The sequence below is a fragment of the Salmo salar genome, chromosome ssa13, assembly GCF_905237065.1.
Source record: "Salmo salar chromosome ssa13, Ssal_v3.1, whole genome shotgun sequence".
Taxonomy (NCBI): domain Eukaryota; kingdom Metazoa; phylum Chordata; class Actinopteri; order Salmoniformes; family Salmonidae; genus Salmo; species Salmo salar.
In genome coordinates, this window is record NC_059454.1 from 97,356,316 (window position 1) to 97,377,854 (window position 21,539).

General features: G+C 42.9%; 1 protein-coding gene across 3 annotated transcripts in view; it reads right to left on the bottom strand.

Annotated features, from left to right (window-relative positions):
* Positions 1 to 21,539, bottom strand: part of LOC106568334 (spliceosome-associated protein CWC27 homolog) — a 49,287-nt gene that overhangs the window by 9,154 nt on the left and 18,594 nt on the right. For 2 of the 3 annotated variants that reach the window (XM_045692501.1, XM_045692500.1), the window contains 3 exons: positions 15,045 to 15,152; positions 2,300 to 2,399; positions 1,428 to 1,523 (listed from right to left, as the gene is read on the bottom strand). In XM_045692501.1, the coding sequence (XP_045548457.1) occupies positions 1,471 to 1,523; positions 2,300 to 2,399; positions 15,045 to 15,152 (261 nt within the window). In that variant the 3' untranslated portion in view covers positions 1,428 to 1,470. Of the gene's footprint in view, positions 1 to 1,427; positions 1,524 to 2,299; positions 2,400 to 15,044; positions 15,153 to 21,539 lie in introns of those variants that run through there. The other variant, XR_006758409.1, reaches the window with a different exon arrangement.

Consider the following 21,539-nt stretch of genomic DNA (forward strand, 5'->3'; position numbering starts at 1 on the left):
TTTTAGGGCCTTCCTCTGATACCACCTGGAATAGAGATCCTGGATGGCAGGAAGCTTGGCCACAGTGATGTACTGGGCCGTACGCACTACCCTCTGTAGGGTCCTACTAGAGAATTGACTTGTGTTGGTGATAAAAACCTAAAAGCCAGCATTCTATAGACCAGATGTGGTGTGAGGGACTCCAGATAGAGAGAGCCTGGAAGAGTTAAGAACAATGCATCATTATCTCATCTTCCTGGCATCTGGGAAACTAAGTAAAAGACCATCCTGTGTAGATAACCAAGGTGGCTTATGGGAAGGTTAAAAGTGACTGACTAAGCAATCTTGGTATCAGCTATATAAAAACTTTATTTCGTTTTATTTTAAAATATAGGATTTGAGGATTTGAGGACCTATGCCAAATCTTTTCAGTCTCCTGAGGGGGAGTAGGTTTTGTCGTGCCCTCTTCACGACTGTCTTGGTGTGCTTGGACCATAATAGTTTGTTGGTGATGTGGACACCAAGGAACTTGAAGCTCTCAACCTGCTCCACTACAGTCCCGTCGATGAGAATGGGGACGTGCTCGGTCCTCCTTTTCCTGTAGTCCACAATCATCTCCTTAGTCTTGCTCACGTTGAGGGAGAGGTTGTTGTCCTGGCACCACACTGCCAGGTCTCTGACATCCTCCCTAAAGGCTCTCATCGTTGTCGGTGTTCAGGCCTACCACTGTTGTGTCATCAGCAAACTTAATGATGGTGTTGGAATCGTGTTACAGGGCAGGGGGCAGATGGATGGTGGATGGGCTGCTGTGGCTGGCCCATTGGAACTGGTAGTAGGTTACATCCCAAATGGCACCCTATTCCCTATTCAGCCCATAGGGCTCTGGTCAAAAGTAGTGCACTATATAGGGAACAGGATGCATGGCCCCTGGCCAAAAGTAGGGTGCCATCTGGGATGCAGTGGTAGTGTCGTAGTACTGCTGCTAGCATGCCCAGGGTGGGAGAGAAGCTCTGGTCTTAGATAGAGGACAACTGCAGGATAGAGTTGCCCCAAGTAATTCATGATAATAAGTGAATGGATTTTATAGTGCTTTCCAGATGTGTAAAGCTCATTAGATTATATGAGTGTATTGAAAAGTGGACGCCTGGTCCAACAGTTAGTGCATAAAGGTTAGATCGGAACCAAGGCACTATGCAAATTCTCTCATCTTTCCATGGTAACCAAATTAGTCAAATTCAATTGTTTGAGAGTACAGGTCATTTGACACTTTGTTCAGGATGTATTAGAAGTCACTAATCATAAGATTAGTCTCTGCTGAACTCCAAAAATTAATGTAGGTCTCTCTTGCAAAATATATTTCATCTCAAATCAGACAAAATGGCCGAAAAGTCAAGCTTTTTAACTTTGCTTAAATAAAACATTGAGTTTTTAATGTAACCACAACATACCATCCTTTGTCATCATCCTCCGCCAGCTCCTCAGGGTCCTGTCTCAGGGATGGCTGAAGACAGCTTGGACTTGAAACGGTCCAGCAGCGCCATCGTCTACGGGACAAGCAGGTTAAAGGTCATTGGGTCACTAACACAAATCTTTCACCTCAACCCCCGGATGTATCAAAAAGAGAGACATTGCTGGTAATCTATATGTATTTGACTGAATGATGTCATCATTAACGGCATCAACACTGTGATATACAGTAAGCTCCTACTGACCTCATTGAATGATGGAGTGTAGAGAGTGAATGACACCAGATATGAACGGCCCAGTTTGAGTAATGACACCAGATATGAAGGGCCCAGTTTGAGTAATGACACCTGATATGAACGGCCCAGTTTGAGTAATGACACCAGATATGAACGGCCCAGTTTGAGTAATGACACCAGATATGAAGGGCCCAGTTTGAGTAATGACACCAGATATGAACGTCCCAGTTTGAGTAATGACACCTGATATGAACGGCCCAGTTTGAGTAATGACACCAGATATGAACGGCCCAGTTTGAGTAATGACACCTGATATGAACGGCCCAGTTTGAGTAATGACACCTGATATGAACGGCCCAGTTTGAGTAATGACACCAGATATGAACGGCCCAGTTTGAGTAATGACACCAGATATGAACGGCCCAGTTTGAGTAATGACACCAGATATGAACGGCCCAGTTTGAGTAATGACACCAGATATGAACGGCCCAGTTTGAGTAATGACACCTGATATGAACGGCCCAGTTTGAGTAATGACACCAGATATGAACGGCCCAGTTTGAGTAATGACACCAGATATGAACGGCCCAGTTTGAGTAATGACACCGGTCTGTTACCTGCGTCTTTCTGCTGGATCCCTTCTTCAGTTTGTTTCCTCATATTTCTTCTTGCACTCCAGATATTCCGCCACCGCCTCGCTACCCGGCTTATTTTCCTCTATAGGGACACAGTAGTTAGCAGTCTGTTCATAGTTAAACTATTACCAAACTGTCTGTTAACTAACAGAGGAGTTTGTTAACTAGGAGATCCTCAGCCATGGCTTAATTTCCTCTACAGGAAGTTAAAAACATAGTAATTAATAGTTTGTCTGTCTGGCTTCTTGTCTCCTACAGGAACTTACTACGTTTAGTTATTAAACAGTTCATTAATGCGTATCCCCGTTAATTGGGAGAATAGGTAATTGGGACAGAATGCAGAGAAAATAACATCCAACATGTAAATAATCATCTGAAGCGCTGCCTCATCATTAGTAAGACAGAGGATGTGTCTGAAAAGGCGCCCCACTTATTCCCTATATAGTGCACTGCTTTTCACCACAGCCCTATGGGCCCTGATCAAAAGTAGTGCACCACATAGGGAACAGGGTGCCATTTCAAACGCAGCGAGAGACCCGTTGGGTCACAGTGACAAACACAAGGTGAACGGATGTGATCTGAGGGAAAGCTCCACTACAGCGCCTGCTGCATGGCCAACAGATCCAGCAGGATGAATGATGGGCTCCCAGTTTAACAAGGAAACCCCTCTTTCCTGCTCTGCTCTGTGCCAGAGCCAGCCACATCCAACGTATTGGAAATGTTCCCAATGAAAAAGAAAGGAGGAAAAAGGGGCTGAATTCTTCAACTTCAGCCTTGAGACTGGATGAGACTGCAAAGGGAAAGTATACCTCTGGGCAAGGAGGGTTTCAATGAGAAAAACAAGTGGCTCAAATAAGTGGATATAACCTTGTATTATTCAAGCATAACGATACATACAAAGCACAGTAGCAGGTCTACTTACTACTTCAATTCAGTATCTGCACACTGAAATGAACCTTGGTACTTTGCCAAGAGAGGATACAGAATACAACACATCCAAACTCTGTAGAATGTAGTGCCCTTAAAGAGATAAACATGGAAGCATCCATAAACAGTGTCAGTTAAGATTTGGATGAAGTCTAAATGAAGGACAGAGCGTACTGCCTCCACTGACGCAGGTTTTGGCCCTGCTCTTTCAAGGTATCAGCTGATGACAGGTGAGGGACAAGCCTGTTGGCTGGCCAAGTGGCCATGGGAAGACAGGAGAGAGTACTCACACAGAATATATGAGAGAGGAGAGAGAGAGAAACCTTGAGTGCAATGCTTACTGTTCATTTCTAATATTTTATTGTTGCTGTTAAATTCGTTTATTCTCAGTTTTGTTTACTTCACTTCACTTGCTTTGCCAATGTAAACATATGCCAATAAAGCCCATTTGAATTTAAATGAGATAGAGAGTGTGTGTGTGTGGTGTGTGTGTGAAAGAGAATGAGCGAGAGAAAGAAAGAGACAAGGGAGAGAATGAGCGAGATGAAAGAAAGAGACAAGGGAGAGAATGAGCGAGAGAAAGAAAGAGAAGGGAGAGAATGAGCGAGAGAAAGAAAGAGAAGGGAGAGAATGAGCGAGAGAAAGAAAGAGAAGGGAGAGAATGAGCGAGAGAAAGAAAGAGAAGGGAGAGAATGAGCGAGAGAAAGAAAGAGAAGGGAGAGAATGAGCGAGAGAAAGAAAGAGAAGGGAGAGAATGAGCGAGATGAAAGAGAAAGACTTAAGGAACGTTTCCCACACCCGAGACGCAACTAACAATCACACTTAGCAAAACACAGAACATGTTAATGACAAACAGTAAAAATCCCAACATGCGAGGGGAGAGAGCAGATCAAGACCGGTTGATATGAGATGAGAGCGAGACAATCTGGATCAGGACAACCATCATACCCAGTCCACTCTCATCTCTGACTGACTGACAGGGCCAAGGCTACAGGGGCTATAGGGCCTGAAACCCTTGTACAGGTGCAGGTGCTGAATGAAACGTGGAGCAGAGGGGTAACTGGTGAAACCTGACATAAATTGACTGGAACCAGGTAAGACCTGAGAACAAATTGTCATCTGTGAGGGGTGAATGAAGTGGGGGGTATAGATCACGGCTCAGTGTTGCAACACTGTTTCTATACTAGGTCAAATTCCACATGCAGGCCTTGGGTGTAAAGGATAATCTTCCAATGGATTCTATAAGCTACAGTGGGCCATCTGCAGTTGAAACAATAACAAAGCATTATTCCTGCCCGTTTTGGTAAAAAGCTGAGGACTGGGGATGGAGAAATTAACCACTCTCAAATTCATAGACAAAGTTATGGATGCATGGACTGACCATCCATGATAAACATAATTCTTTTAACTACGCTCAAGGCATTTCAAAGTTACATACTTCGAAATCAAATGGGTACATTTCATAAATGTGTAAGTCCAAAAACGGATGTAGCAACTGCACATTGGGCAGAGAGAAAGAAACCAACTTCTTTGTTCTTTCAATGGTTCATGTTTGCTTTGACATACAGTACGTGTCAAAAGTTTGGACACAAGGGTTTTTCTTTTTTTTTTTACATTGTAGAAAATAGACATCAAAACTATGAAATAACACATATGGAATCATGTAGTAACCCCAAAAAATTGTTACAAGTGTGCAAAGCTGTAATCACGGGATTCTCTCAACCAGATTCATAAGATAGTCACCTGGAATGCATTTCAATTCACAGGTGTGCCTTGTTAAAAGTTAATTTGTGGAATTTCTTTCCTTCTTAATGTGTTTGAGCCAATCAGTTGTGACAAGGTAGGGTTGGTATACAGCAGATTGCCCTATTTGGTAAAAGACCAAGTCCATATTATGGCAAGAACAGCTCAAATAAGCAAAGAGAAACGACGAAACATTTGTGCAGTCGCAAAAACCATCAAGCGCTATGATGAAACTGGCTCTCATGAGGACCGCCACAGGAAAGGAAGACACAGAGTTACCTCTGCTGCAGAGGATAAAGTTCATTAGAGTTAACTGCACCTCAGAAATTGCAGCCCAAATAAATTCTTCACAGAGTTCAAGTAACAGACATCTCAACATCAACTGTTCAGAGGAGAACGCGTGAATCAGGCCTTCATGGTTGAATTGCTGGAAAGAAACCACTACTAAAGGACACCAATAAGAAGAAGAGACTTGCTTGGGCCAAGAAACACGAGCAAGGACACTAGACCGGTGGAAATCTGTCCTTTGGTCTGATGAGTCCAAATTAGACATTTTTGGTTCCAACCGCCATGTTTTTGTGAGACGCAGAGTAGGTGAACGGATGATCTCTGCATGTGTGGTTCCCACCGTGAAGCATGGAGGAGAAGGTGTGATGGTGCTTTGCTGGTGACACTGTCAGTGATTTATTTAGAATTCAAGGCACATTTACCCAGCATGGCTACCACAGCATTCTGCAGCGGTACGCCATCCCATCTGGTTTGCACTTAGTGTGACTATCATTTGTTTTTCAACAGGACAATGAGCCAAAACACACACCCAGGCTGTGTAGGGGCTATTTGTCCAAAAAGGAGTGATGGAGTCCTGCATCAGATGATCTGGCCTCCACAATCCCCTGACCTCAACCTAATTGAGATGGTTTGGGATGAGTTGGACCGCAGAGTGAAGGAAAAGCAGCCAACAAGTGCTCAGCATATGTGGGAACTCCTTCAAGACTGTTGGAAAAGCATTCCAGGTGAAACTGGTTGAGAGAATGCCAAGAGTGTACAAAGCTGTCATCAAGGCAAAGGGTGGCTACTTTGAAGAATCTTAAATATATTTTGATTTGTTTAACACTTTTTTGGTTAGTACATAATTCCATATGTGCTATTTCATAGTTTTGATGTCTTCACTATTATTCTATAATGTAGAAAATAGTACAAATAAAGGAAACCCTTGAATGACTAGGTGTGTCCAAACTTTTGACTGGTACTGCATTTGTGGAAATTAACCATTTCTGACATGAAATAATTTTAAAGTTTTGCTAACTTCTGTTTAGTGGCAGCAGGTAGCCTAGTGGTTAGAGCGTTGGACTAGTAACCAAAAGGTTGCTGGATCAAATCCCCGAGCTGACAAGGTACAAATCTGTTGTTCTGCCAGGCAGTTAACCCACTGTTCCCCGGTAGGCTGTCATTGTAAATAAGAATTTGTTCTTAACTCACTTGCCTAGCAACACTTACTCTTGTGTTGTTGATTTGATAGTTAAATAAATAAAATAAAATGTACTGACTGGAGAGGATGCACAAGCCCGGCTGGCCTTCCCCTGATCAGCATGAATGAGGCAAACTGGTGTGGAGTAAGGCAGTGTGACCGAATGGAGTCAGCACATAAAATACTGGAGATTTTTCACCATTTTGTGATCTAGATCTTCTGTGTGAATGGGACTCTACTTTGATAATGAATTAATGAGAGGGAGAGATGGGAAGGGATGAGAGAGATGCTGAGATGAGAGAAAAACAGAGCGAGAGAGAGATGAGCGTGTGGTGGGTGGGGGGGAACCGGCATGTATGTTGACGTTTGGTGACTCGAGGCGTTAATGTGCTTGTTTTAATCTCTACGATCAGACGCCCAGGCAGTGATGTCACAGCGTGGGCAGACAGTGAGAAAAGAGCCAATCCGTTCCAGTGGCATACTTATTTCCATAACAGCCTTCTGATGTCACAGACTGAGAAGACAGGCAGGCAGGCTCAGTCACCTGGCTACTGGAGTCATGGTTATTCTGACTAGCAGGTAACGGCCCCAGACCCTGACAGGACACACTGATGGGGGACAAAATAAACAACGTAACGTGTCGAGGACAGACGACCTGTGTCTGGGCCTGTCATTTATTAAGAGCTACTGTAGTACTATATAAATCCTTCTGGCTGGAACACTGGGCCGCTGTCAGAGAGGATGGTATGTTAGGCATGTGATCATCATTCCAGGATGTGAGAAATGGTATTTAGCACCCATGATCACAGGTTGAGGCCTATTCTTCAGAGAGATAAAAAAATAAATAAATAGCTCTTCTTTAGATCATAATGCTGTAACTGTTCTTTACCTTCCACTACTTGGTGTGTATAGCCAAGCATAGGCCTGAATTATATGGCCAGCAAAACATACAGACCTGCTTTACCAGGGAGTAATGAGTCTGACCAAACCGATCCATAAACAAAATGTTGCTTGTTCTTTCTCCAAACTATTTTTAAGTGCTGTGAGGCCGGGCTGTACGGTACACGGTGTCCTCACACAACTTCAGACATCTAGGCTAAACTCTAAATTCATCCAGACAGTCTCAACTCATTTTAAAGCAGTTGCAGCATGGGTGTGTCTGAAATGGCACCCTATTCCCTATATAGTGAACTAATTTTGAGCAGAGCTCTATGGGCCCTGATCCAAGGTAGTGCGCCACAGGGAACAGGGTGCCATTTCAGACACAGCCCATGAGTTTGTTTTCTCAAAACGCCTAATTTGACGGAGTTCATACAACAGTCTTTTCTAAACATACGGTCAGCCTCTATGTTCGTCTCTACTTAAATACACAAAAGTTCCCAACATTTAGATGTACAATTTTGTCATTTATTTGTGGGGGGAATGTAAACACTTCCTCTACTGAAACGGCACAAACTGACATCTGTAAACTCTACTGAGTGGTGTTTTGGTCTTTAGTCTTCTTTAACGTTGAATTTGAACGTTGAACGTTGAATTTGTAAACCGTTTCAGCAGCAAAGTTCTGCTCTTAAAAATAAATACATGCAAACTATAAATCTGCAGTACTTAGTTGGATAGAATACTAAAAAGAGTATTATTACAAGAAAAAACATACACTAGTCTATACTTTCTGGACAGTGAAGTCAAACACCAACTTGGACAACATCCTTCATTCATCAAAATATTCTTTGAGTAGATTGTATACTTCCTCTACTACCCAAGTATAGTATCATTACTATCTAATTTACTTGTAGTGCATTTAAGGTTTAAAAAGGCCTCTGAGGTTTGTAATTTCCACTTAGAAATTTCAGACTTTATTTTACCTTATGAAAAATGTATCAAAAAAATGTACCCTACAAAAATGTCCATTAATTATAATCTACATAATAATTAACATTTCCTGTTGCTGCAGGATTATTTTCCTGCTGTAGAAACTATCGAATCAAGAACCTACCTCTGTAGCAACGACTCTGCTGCAACATGACAATTAAGCCTCTCTGGTTTGCAGATAACATATGGGGCCTGATTCAATCCCTCCAGATATTGGGTTCCCAGGGTTAGTACACTGCGACAATGCACATTTGTATTAATGACAGCAATGAAACAATGTTTACCATCTAAACCAAAAAGAAACCCAATTGTATGAAGTTACGAGGAGAATCAACTGACACAACGGTCATAATTTTGGTGCCTGTGTCGTGCCTTAATTACTGGAGGCCAACAAGACTCTTATGCTGTGACTACAACTCCTACAGTAGAACTACCATCATTCTAACGGTTATTATATAGTCTGTTTAGAGCGAACAGGCAGTTTCTCAGAGAAGATGTCAGTTCACTTCAGGAGGAACTTCACTGAGTAACAAAAAGCTCAAGTCCAAGGGGGTATTTGGGGTTGGATGGCTATCATTTAGGTCGAGGAAACCATGCAATTATTCTTATTTCACAAGGCATTTAGCCCACGAATACACCAAATTCTGACCAATCATGGGAATCCCTTAGCAGAGACTTGTGAAGTGTTGGGCTGGGGCCACTCTAGAGGCCTCCTCTCCCGAGTCAACACGGATGTCTGTTCTGCTGTTCGAGGTGCAAATCTTTCCCTTTGATTTATGAAAGCAAGAAGTGATCTCCTTCCATCTTTCCCATTCACCCCTAGCGCTCTGCCCCTTCGCAGCAGCCCGGGACTTGCAGGCTGAATGATGACTCCCTCGGGGCGCTACACGAGGAACTCACTTCACCCTCTCCAGCTGTTGTCACTAACTACTATATTTGAGTTTGATGGCCATTCTAACTACATTCTTCCCCTAGCTGTCCCCTTGGCCTTGGAGAGCTACAAATCCCAGGCCTGGTGTGGGTTGTTGTGAATGACAGACACCTCTTCATTAGGGAAGCAGGCTCCTCTCTTTCCCCAACCAATGCCTTTTCAAGACGAGGCAGAAACCTGTGAACTGACAGAAACCTAAGTTAAATCTAAGTCAATTGATGTTTTTTTTATTAATTTCTTCCACATCCACAATTTGACTGACAAGGCACCATTGAAATAAAACACGCTGTGCACACAGGCATAACCTGTATAAATAACTCAGAGTGGTCAAAAGAATGTTGCCACACCATTGAGGGTGGGTATAAAACAGACAGTGACGCTCTTATTTTTGGCTCTCAGAACCAACACTTATTCCAAGAAAGAAAAAACCAGACTAAAGGAACATGCTATAATTCATCTTGAAAATTGAAGAGATAATAAAAAATAAATTATAACTCAAAAAGGTTCCTAATGTCTCTTTTAGCACTCTGCTGGGTGAATTCTGAGGAGACAGTTGGCTTTTTCATTTCAATATGACTCCGCATGCCAAGAGCGAGTAGTGGCTGCTGCTGTTGCTAGTGCATGAAGGAGGAATGCGTTTGCTTTTGGGACTGAGCACAAAGACGTGTAACCTTTGTGGACATAGGAAATCCAGGGGGACCAGATTGAAGGCATGCTGTTAGAAAACAAAATGAGATCCGTTTGTGTCTGGGATCAGATCCGTTTGTGTCTGGGAACAGATCCGTTTGTGTCTGGGATCAGATCCGTTTGTGTCTGGGAACAGATCCGTTTGTGTCTGGGAACAGATCCGTTTGTGTCTGGGAACAGATCCGTTTGTGTCTGGGAACAGATCCGTTTGTGTCTGGGATCAGATCCGTTTGTGTCTGGGATCAGATCCGTTTGTGTCTGGGATCAGATCCGTTTGTGTCTGGGATCAGATCCGTTTGAGTCTGGGATCAGATCCGTTTGTGTCTGGGATCAGATCCGTTGCCAGTGAAAATAGCCTCAACTCACACCTAGGACAATAACATGCATTGAATGATGGTTCTCTCACATTGCATTAACATCTAATTTAATATACAATATTTTCCATTCTAAATTGCATTAGTGATTTGAGGTGATAAGTTAAAACGAGAACCTTACAGCTAGAAATAGGCAAGACATTTCAGGTCAGAAAAACAGCTGTTTTTAACATATTCTTACAATTACAAACTCTGTGATTAAACTTCAGGGCCGGTATCCACAAAGTGTCTCAGAGTAGGACTGCTGATCTAGGATCCATTTAATCTAATCAATTATGATCTGAATGGACAAACTGATCCGAAACCAGCACTCCTCCTGAGCAACCCTTTATGAATACGGGCCCAGGCTTTCGTCTGCCACTAGCCTAACTGACCCAAATAGATGGAGTTCCCCTTCTTTGATTTTCCTGGTATTTTGTTGGAGATTGCAGGGTACATGGTGAACATGCCTCCTCCAAACAGTCCATGACCCATCTTGGCCAAGCAGCCAAGGTGGGGTGTACGTCCCAAATGGCACCCAATTCCCTACATAGGTTCACTACTTTTGACCAGTGCCCTAGTGCGCTATATAGGGAATAGGGTGCCATTTGGGACACAGCTGGCGAGGACTCCATCCAAGCACAACGTGCGCAAGCAGGACCGGAATTCCATTCTCTGAGATTTCATTCTCTTCAAAAATAAGACAAAGAGAAATCTAGAACACTTCCATCTTCTTGTGTGTGTTCATCAACAGTGTGTTCATCAACAGTGTGTTCATCAACAGTGTGTTTGGCAAGCTGAAAAAACTATCTAGATTTTTTTGTTGTTGTTCTTGAGCAAACCGTCCGGTCACAATTGAAATTTATCAAAAGCCGCTCTGAAAACATTTGAGGGCAAACAGCTTTGCAAATACACCAGTCTTCTGCCAACAGTCAGAAATTCAAACCGTCTTTGGGTCTAATGGTCCTCTCCAAATGTCCTCTCTCTTTTGAAAGTATAAAAGAACAATAGCCCTTTCTTTGACACAAGAATGTGAAGAATGTTGACAGGGTATTCAAGTGCATGTCAATGTAGGTATGTTTTGGAAGAGATGTCTCTGTCTTAATAGCAGACCAGTGAGGTCATGATGATACAGAACATCATGTCAGCAAGTTCACTCACCAGATTATATCTGGACTTTCTCTAGAAACTACAGACAAACCCACCACAGCACAGCTGCATCTGGGCTTCTTCAGCATCTGGGCTTCTTCAGTTGACCGCTGCCCAGAGGTTAGGCTGAGGGGTCAGATCTTTGGCTCCCTCTGGGAATTCAATGTGAGGACTGTGACAGACAACAGTCTCCCCATTGGAAGCGGTTTAAAAAGGTCAAAAGGTTTTCCTGAGCCCACACTAATCCTTAGGGCAGAAACCTGCCTTACCATGCAGAGAGGGCATGTTTTATTAATAAACCAAGACTTACTGACCATGTCTGGGTCACACTGATTTTGTTTTTTTAGTAACGGCAAAATACAAAATTCTAAAAAGGCACTCGGACATCTAAGCTATCTTTGTTGCAGGTGCAAGGTAACAGTTGAATAACCTGAGAGAAAAAAAGAAGAAACCCGCTCTTTATTAAACTTTACGTATCGGCCTCAAGGTCTTTGTCAGAGCAAAGTGGAGTGGAGACAAAGTCTGAGTCCAAAATGGCAACCTATTTATTCACTATACACTGGTCTAGTTTGATCAGGTCAAATAGGGCTCTGGTCAAAAGTAGTCAGAGCACTTCATTGGAAATACGGTGCCATTTCGGTCATGGAAAATGTGTAGCAGTTGCTGTTCCACTGCTTTAAACCCAAAGTCACCATCCATCCGGAATGACGAGAATGAGATAAAACCACCTCCTCCAGTATCTAACCCACCACACCACACAACAGTGCATTCCTCTCCCTCAGCTGAGTCTCAGGATCCACAGTGTTTAAGCAGACATCCAGCCCCATGCAGGCTACTGGCCCGTGACTTCTCTTCTACATTCCATCCTACGGAATAAAGCCTCATATCCAAAACATCCATGTAATGAGAGGAACCTTCAGAGGCTGCTGCCCTGCCAGAGACACACAAAGGCTTCCTGGATAACCCTGGCTCCAGCGTTAGGCTGGATAACCCTGGCTCCAGCGTTAGGCTGGATAACCCTGGCTACAGCGTTAGGCTGGATAACCCTGGCTACAGCGTTAGGCTGGATAACCCTGGCTACAGCGTTAGGCTGGATAACCCTGGCTACAGCGTTAGGCTGGATAACCCTGGCTACAGCGTTAGGCTGGATAACCCTGGCTACAGCGTTAGGCTGGATAACCCTGGCTCCACCATTAGGAAGAACTGAAGTTTTTGTAGTTTCCTTGCGAGATGCCAAATAGACAGAAAAACTGAATTGATTCTAGCTGGGATCCAGTCTCAGCTGAGACCCAATAGTGGGTTCTGAGTGGTACCCACCATGTGGGAAGCACTAAGTAAGAGGCAGTGTTGGTAAAAAAGACAAACAGTGTGGAGGAGATGAGATCATCTCAACCCCACAGTTCAGTTGGCACTTATGTTACCACAAGACCCCATGGTCCATGTCTTTAGTTTCAAAACAAGACACACACAATCTGGACCTTCTCATCCATAGTTAACTCTGAGCCAATGAGGTTTCGATAATTGTCCAGAAATAGGTTTCATCATCTCCGGGAGTACCGACAAAGACTTAGGAGACCGCCGGCATTATCTGAGGCTACAGTCCTGTGTGGTAACGACGGAAAAAACAACCACTGTGTTGCCCCATCACTTTGGGCAAAGCTGGTGACCAACCTACACCAAGGGCTTTGGTTTTCAACCAAAGGGATAGGCAACTCAGCAATTTGTTACTCAAGCAATTTTGTTTATTTTTTTACACAAAATGCAGAGCCTTGGATAGAAGAAACAAGACAACGATGTCTGCTTTAAAATGTCAGAGACAAGAGGACGGTCTGCTTACATACATTGCCATTAGAGAAAATGTGGCCCAGAGAAGACCACCCTCTTCGAGACTTATCTCACAAAGAGAGATTTAAGAGGACAAAGCCAGAGTAAATAACTTTCGGTAACACTTCACTTTAGAAAAGAGTATAAAGGGTAAGGTAAAGAAGTACTTTTTTAACAGTCTATATAAAGTATGCACAAAACCCTTCTATAACATGGTGCCTACAGTGCCTTCAGAAAGTACTTATACCCCTCGACTTATTCCTAATTTTGTTGTTACAGCCTGAATTCAAAATGGATTAAATAATTTTTTCCCCCTCACCCATCTACACACAATACCCCATAATGACAAAGTGAAAACTTGTTATAATTGAAAATGATGTACAGAAATATCTAATTTACATAAGTATTTACACCCGAGTCAATACTTTGTAGAAGCACCTTTGGCAGTCTTTCGGGGTAGGTCGAAGAGATTTGCACACCTGGATTGTAAAATATTTGCACATTATTATAAAAAATTATTTAAGTTGATTGTTGATCATTGCTAGACAGCCATTTTCAAGTCTTGCCATAGATTTTCAAGCCGATGAAAGTCAAAACTGTAACTAGGCCACAAAGGAACATTCAATGTCGTCTTGGTAAGCCCCTCCAGTGTATATTTGGCCTTGTGTTTTAGGTTGTTGTCCTGCTGAAAGTCTCCCAGTGTCTGTTGGAAAGCAGACTGAACCAGGTTTTCCTCTAGTATTTTGCCTGTGCTTCGCCCTATTCCGTTTATAAAAAAAAAAAAAGTTTAACACCCTAGTCCTTGCCCATGACAAGTATACCCATAAAATGATGCAGCCACCACTATGCTTGAAAATATGAAGAGTGGTACTAAGTAAAGTGTTGTATTGGATTTGCCCCAAACATAATGCTTTGCATTCAGGACATAAAGTTAATTTCTTTGCACTTTATTGCAAACAGGATGCAGGTTTTGGAATATTTTTTATTCTGTACAGGCTGCCTTCTTTTCACTCTGTCATTTAGATCAGTATTGTGAGTAACTACAATGTTGTTGATTCATCCTCTGTTCTCCTATCACAGTCATTAAACTCTAACTATTTTAAAGTCACCATTGGCCTCATGGTGAAATCCCTGAGCGGTTTCCTTCCTCTCCGGCAACTGAGTTAGGAAGGACGCCTGTATCTTTGTAGTGACTGGGTGTATTGATACACCATCCAAAGTGTAATGAAGAACGCCACCATGCTCATATACAATGTCTGTTTTTTTTTCCTACCAATAGGTGCCCTTTGTGAGGCATTGGAAAACCTCTGTGGTCTTTGTGGTTGAATCTGTGTTTGAAATTCACTGCTTGACTGACGGACCTTACAGATTATTGTATGTGTGAGGTACTGCGATGAGGTAGTAATTCAGAAATCATGTTAAACACTATTATTGCACACAGAGTCAGCCCATGCAACTTATTATGCTATTTGTTAAGCACATTTTACCCCTAAACTTATTGAGGCTTGCCATAACAAAGGGCTTGCCACAACAAAGGGCTTAAATAGTTGACGCAAGAAATATCAGCTTTTCATTTTTTATAAAATATAAAAAAATGTATCTAAAAACACAATTCCAATTTGACATTATGGGTAAGCCAGTGACACAAAATCTCAATTTAATCCATTTTAAATTCAGGCTGTAACAAAACAAAATGTGTCAAAAGTAAAGGGGTGTGAATACTTTCTGAAGGCACTGTACATGGCATTTGAAACAGTAATTGAGGTAGTGACATACCCTCATCTTCCCTCCTCCTTCTGTGGAGGATTGGCGAGGTCTTCTCTTCTCTTTTTGATGTCCAGTAGGTCCTTCTTCAACTAGCGAGCCTCTTGACGAAGCTCGTCGCTGTGGAGGGAGAAGAGGAGTTCACAGTCAGGTATACCACAGATCAACAGGTCAATACCACAGGTCGCAGCCATTACTACTGATGTCACCCAGTCAATCATGCGGACTGAAGAGATCCAAGGTTACTAGCTTTTGGCATGTGGTCTAATGTCATAGTTTAAATGACCATTTATTTATCCAGACCTTTCTATAGGATAAATAGCAATCCACTGTTGTGGGTTTTGACAAACACTTATTGTTCAAAGACACATACTACAAGCTTCTCACAATATAATTATCATATGGAGTGTGTGTGTGTGTGTGTGTGTGTGTGTGTGTGTTCACTGAGCTGTCGTAAAACAAGCATAAAAACACAATGATCATAGGCAGCAGTTCTATACAGTTTAAGGGTTGAAATATGTACATTAAAAACTAGCTTGGCTCGAATAAATCGAGTGGCGCCTTATTAGAAGGGATGTTGAAACGGCCTTCCAAGCAGGCCAGGGTTCTGGCACCACTAGAAGGGATGTTGTGGTTGAGTGAGTACAACACAGTGCCATAAAACTCCTGCAGAGTAAAGTCCATATCTCTCTGGGTAACAAGTTACTGATCCCTACTGCGGCCGTTGACCAAATTAACTTGATGAAGTGCTTGAGACGGGGAAACTGGTGCTCAAACTGCCTTCAATTTGTTCCCAGTTAAAAATACATGCCCTTGGTTTGTTTTTAAATTGTGTCTGGCTGGCTGTATTCATACCCTTCGCAAAGAAGGACTCAGACCCTGTTCAAAAATCACTCCCCTTGTCATAACTTGCTTCCTACGTTTATTTCTATAGATTGCAATTACAGTAATAAAAAAAAACAAGCGGTGTTATCTTCAGATGAACTCAAATAAATGTAAAGATACAGCAGCCAACAATACAGAGAGAGAGGAACAGACTTCAAGACACAAGCAGTGGTATGTACTGGATCTACAAATCAAGTATGTTACAATTACTGTGCTGAGCCTGACTGCACATTCATTTAAACTGCAAATGTTCAATCAAGTGTGATTGTCCAGCCTTTCTGACCCTGAATGAGAAGTCCTCCAACAGTGATAAAGTCAGGCCATTGAGGCCAAGACAGGTCCAGACATGATGGGTGTGCTGGCTGGTTGCCCAAACCCCCAGCTAGAGAAGGGAGGGAGGGAGGAAAGGAAGAAGGAAAATCAAGAGAGAGAAAGATCAAGAGATAGAGAGACTGGAGAGGAAGTATGCTCCCTATGCCAATACTCCTCCTCATACTGTTCCCTTTAACATGACTGACTGAGGCTGAGGCTACAAGGGCCAGACCAGAGCCCTATACTACAAACCAGGTTTGAGGAGTTAGTGGGGCAAGTTTGGTCAACTCTGATTTCAACTCAGGATAACTGGTATCACAAAAGTGGCTCACCAGGTACATTTCTGTGGCAACAAATCATTCAGAACTTACCTGCTCCGGGGCAGGCTAACTCAGGGCTAACTCCATTTATCCTGAATGATGAGTCTGAGTCACGAATTGAGGACCAATGAAATCAGATACCCTCCCTCTCACAAAGATTGAGAAAGGACTGATTAAATATTTTATTAATCAAATATTTGTGTAAAAAAAGAGTAATGTTAAAATACCGCTCACATTACACATTTAGTAATGACATCATTTGTTTGCCAAACTGTATGTTCTTCCCACAATTGTATTTTGATATTTTCTAAAGGCAAATTGACAGCCAGAACCAACCATAGATGTTTTTATACATAGATGGCAGTTCACATTCAAGTCAAGACTGGCAGTCTTGCAAGTGTACCCATGAGTTTAACAATCAAATTGCCATCCATGGATTCAATGTCTATGGCCACAACGTAACAAGCTGTTCAGAAGCAGCAATATGAGTTGATAGGAGTGGGGAAAGGTGCTTGTGCATTGATAAGCACACCAAAGACGGCATTAACTATAAGAAATAAAATAAAAAACACGGCACTTTAAAAGCCTACTTCACACCATAGCCTGCTGAATTTGCAAGTGAACCTTCATTTTCATTTCAGCACAAATGAAAATGTAGCAATGCCTCACCTATGGATTGATGTTTCAGCACTGTCTCAATGAAGAGTTCGGTGTTCGACTAGCCACGTGTGACAGTTACAAGCCTGCTTGAGTTAGTGGCAGATGAACAAGCAATATCCATCGTCGTCGTATGGATGAAGCCTGCCCTGGAATGTGAAGCTAACTGAAGCTGGCTAGCTTTAGAAAAAAACTGAGGAGATCTAGCTTCTTCGGGCTAGGGGGCATTATTTTCACGTCCGGATGAAAAGCATGCCCAAAGTAAACTGCCTGTTACTCAGGCCCAGAAGCTAGGATATGCATATGCATGGTAGTATTGGATAGAAAACACTCTAAAGTTTCTAAAACTGTTAAAATAATGTCTGTGAGTATAACAGAACTGATTTGGCAGGCGAAACCCCGAGCACAGTCCATCCAGGGATTTTTTTTTTGGGGGGGGGGGTCATTGTGTTTTCCAATGATTTTCTATGGGAAACCAGATTGCAGTTCCTATGGCTTCCACTAGATGTCAACAGTCTTTAGAAATTGTTTGATGTTTTTCTTTTGAGAAATGAAGAAGTAGTCCTATTCCTTCCATGTGTCACTCAGATGGACTCAAGTCTTTTGGTGCGCGTGAACAGGAGCGCGCTCCTCGTTATTTTTCTCCTGTATTGGAAACAGTTTATTCTGTCTTAAATTTGATCAATTATTTACATTTTAAGGTACCTGAGGTTGGATTAGAAACGTTGTTTGAAATGTTTGGACCAAGTTTACAGGTAACTTATTAGATACTTTGTTGTCATGTTGGGCGAGTTGGAACCGGTGTATTTCTGAATCAAACGCGCCAAATAAATTGACATTTTGGGGATATAGGGAAGGAATTTATCGAACAAAACGACCATTCATTGTGTCACTGAGACATTCGGGATTGCAAAAAGATAAAAGGTAAGGAAATTATTATATCGCTATTTCTGACTTTCGTGTTGCACCTGCCTGGTTGAAAAATGGTTTTCATGTCTTTGTATGCGGGGCGCTGTCCTCAGATAATTGCATGGTGTGCTTTCGCCGTAAAGCCTTTTTGAAATCTGACACAGCGGCTGGATTAACAAGAAGTTAAGCTTTATTTTAATGTATTACACTTGTATTTATATGAATGTTAAATATTAATATTTCTGTAGTTTCAATTTGGCGCTCTGCAATTTCACCGGATGTTGTCAAATCTATCCCGCTAACGGGATTCGAGCGTTACGGGATCCCTAAGAGGCTAGCTTGCTTCGTAGTTTACCACTCAGGTATGTGATGTTGGGAGATAACATTTATACACAGCCTGACAGCTTTGTTTGGGTCCCTTTGCAGAGCACAGGTAAAACAGGTAGGTAACACAGGTAAACTTCAGTCTGGCTGGGCCCCAGTCCAGAAACACAGCAAGGAAGCATCTCTCCAAACAATGGCTGCCTTTGTTTCTCCTCACAGCTGCTTCTCTGAACTGACACTTTTTTCTAGTCTTTCTCTCTCCCTCTTCCTTTTATTCCTCCTTCTGTACTTCCCCAGCACTCCCTCAACCCTCCATTGCTCATCAGAAGCTCTCAGGGGGAGGCGGGGGAGAAATGGAGGCATCAAACTTAGCGACGTCTGATATGTTTGCCTCAGTAAAATGTATTATAGTGATTGACTTGATCCCGTCGTGTCTCTTCCTTGATGGGCTCCCTGATGTGTCCAAGTAGAGGCTCAGGTATGGGAGGTCTATAAGGTACTGTAGGTGTGGCCCAGACACAGCTAGGCATGGTGGAGATGTTTCCCCTCCGTAGGGGCTCAGGTATGGGATGTATACTGTATATGAGGTAGCGAGTTCCAGACACAGCTGGACATGGTGTTGGTTTGTTTAATGTTATTTCTCCTCTTTAAAGGCTCAGGTATGGGAGGTCTACGATGTACGCATGTGAGGCTTGGACACACACACACAGCCAGCCAGCCGGCCAGCCAGCCAGCCAGCCAGCCATGCATGCATGCATGGTGTTGGTATGTTTTTCCTCTATTGGGTCTCAGGTAGAGGAGGTATTTGAGGTTTGTGAGACTCAAACACAGCTTAGCATGGTGTTGCTATGTTTCCTCTCTCCATCCAGCAGAGAGACTGTCAGAGCTGATTCCAGAGCGGGTCCTCACAGCGGAGGTGGCAGACAGGAGCAGCCTGGATCTCTGTTGGAGGCCTCTGAAAACCGTCGCCTGCCCAGTGCCACGTCTCAGTGTGTCTCAAAACCATCTCTCTGTGTCAGAGACGGGCTGGCAGGCTCATTTCCTGGAAGAGCTTGTTTTGGGGAGCCGGGCTGAGTGGACTCAAACATAAGGAGTTAGGGCACGATCAGGTCACATTGGCTCAAGATGAAGGAACTCCAGTCCATCTTAAAATATGGAGACCAGGAGACTATGTTCAATGAACAGTATAATGTTTGCTGATCATGTTAACCATGTAGAAAAATGTAATTATCAATCAGAATGCATTGTTTAGTAATTAAGGACTTAGTCATGTCCAGTTCAGCGAGAGCAGGTACCATAACTTGATGGCATCATCTTAACTGGCAAAACAACTCTGGGCCTGCTAGCTGTTGATACGGTAACTACACAAGCTCTGCTTTATCAACACAAAGATCTGGATGGAGACAGACCATAGGCTATATATATTCTACTGGGAGGGGAGACACACTTCTGACGGAGTGATCATTTGCTGCTTGTCTTGACACGCTGCCATTTGAAAAACAAGAGACATCTCCAAGGCAACAGCCAAACCATGGCGTGGCTGGCAGCTCCCCGTGCCAATAAAGGAGAGGGGAAACGATGGCAGGAGAGAGGCCAGATAAAGGATTGAGGCCAGAGAGGAGGGGAACGAAGGGAGGGAAGAGACCCAGCCAGCAACACCTGTTAATTCAATCCTGGGGGCTCAGCACATTCCACACAAAGCCCTACAATACTGCTACACTGACACGTTTGTTTCCTTCATTAACACACAGGTAAACTACCTAATCTGTCTGCCTCCATCCGCCTGCCTGTAGAGATGACAGTATCAATGAAGTCGAAAAACACTATTCTTGACCAGACTGGTTGACTTGGCAGCCACCTGCATTGAGAGTCATAAGATAAAATTAGACAACGTGAAAACATTTTAACCCCTTAGAATCGTGGAAATTGGCCTATATGGATAGGGCCAAATTGAAATGTTTCTAACAGAAGCACTACAGTTGTGACCAAATAATTCCTTATTTCTTGTAAAACAAAAGTTTTGGTCTCCACTCCTTGTTATTGGATTTTTAACATTGCAGAAACAATTATATTTTTGTAAACTTAAGTTTACAATAAAAAAACCAAAAAAAAACGGAATGGATAAAATGATTGGCACCCCTGAGCCAGTACTTGCTTGCACAACCTTTGACCAAGATAACTGCCAACAAATTCTTCTTGTAGCCATCAATGAGCTTGCTGCACCTTTCTGGCAATGTGGACCACTCTTCAGCAGCAAAATGCACTAATTCGTCAATGATATAGGGGTACTCTCCACCAACGCGCTGTTCTTTGTGAATGGTGCCGAACACTCACTTGAATACACTCATGACTCTACGTGGCCATTTTACGGGCTCCTGACCAATCACACTTTTTTGTGGTGTTTCGCATTGATCTGAACTTTTTTTGTACACAATGTTTCCGCCATTGTTCCCTATGATTGAAAAGAGCGATTCCTATGATCAGAAGCGCAATCACTAACCTTGATTTGGATTAAGAATTCTACTTCCATGACTCTGCCGCGCAGGACATACTGCTCACCCGGAACCAGGGCCTAATCCATGACACTTGGTAGAGGAGAAGATGCCGCTATAGAGGCTGATGTGGGGGGAGCCTGATGTAACTACGGCGACGTGTAGATAAATCTCCTCCATCCTATTGCAGAACAAACTAGACAAGTTCCGCTCGAGAGTATCCTATCAACTATTTTTCGTAGCTGTCCATTTACCGCCACAAACCGATGCTGGCACCAAGACCGCACTCAGCGAGCTATATAGGGCCATAATCCAACAAGAAAATGCTCATCCAGAGGCAGCGCTCCTATTGGCTGGTGATTTTAATGCAGGAAAACTGAAGTCTGGTTAACCTCATTTCTACCAGCATGTCACACGTGCAACTAGAGGGAAAGAAACTCTAGATCACCTTAAATCCAATAGCAAGGTGTGGGGACCAAAATAATTTAAACATTTGTATTAATTTTAGAACATTTGCCATTGAGGAACTGAAGCAAGCACTCCTGTAGCAATCCAAAAACATTCCATTATAAATCGCAATCTGGGTCAGGCGGGCACATTTTAAAGCT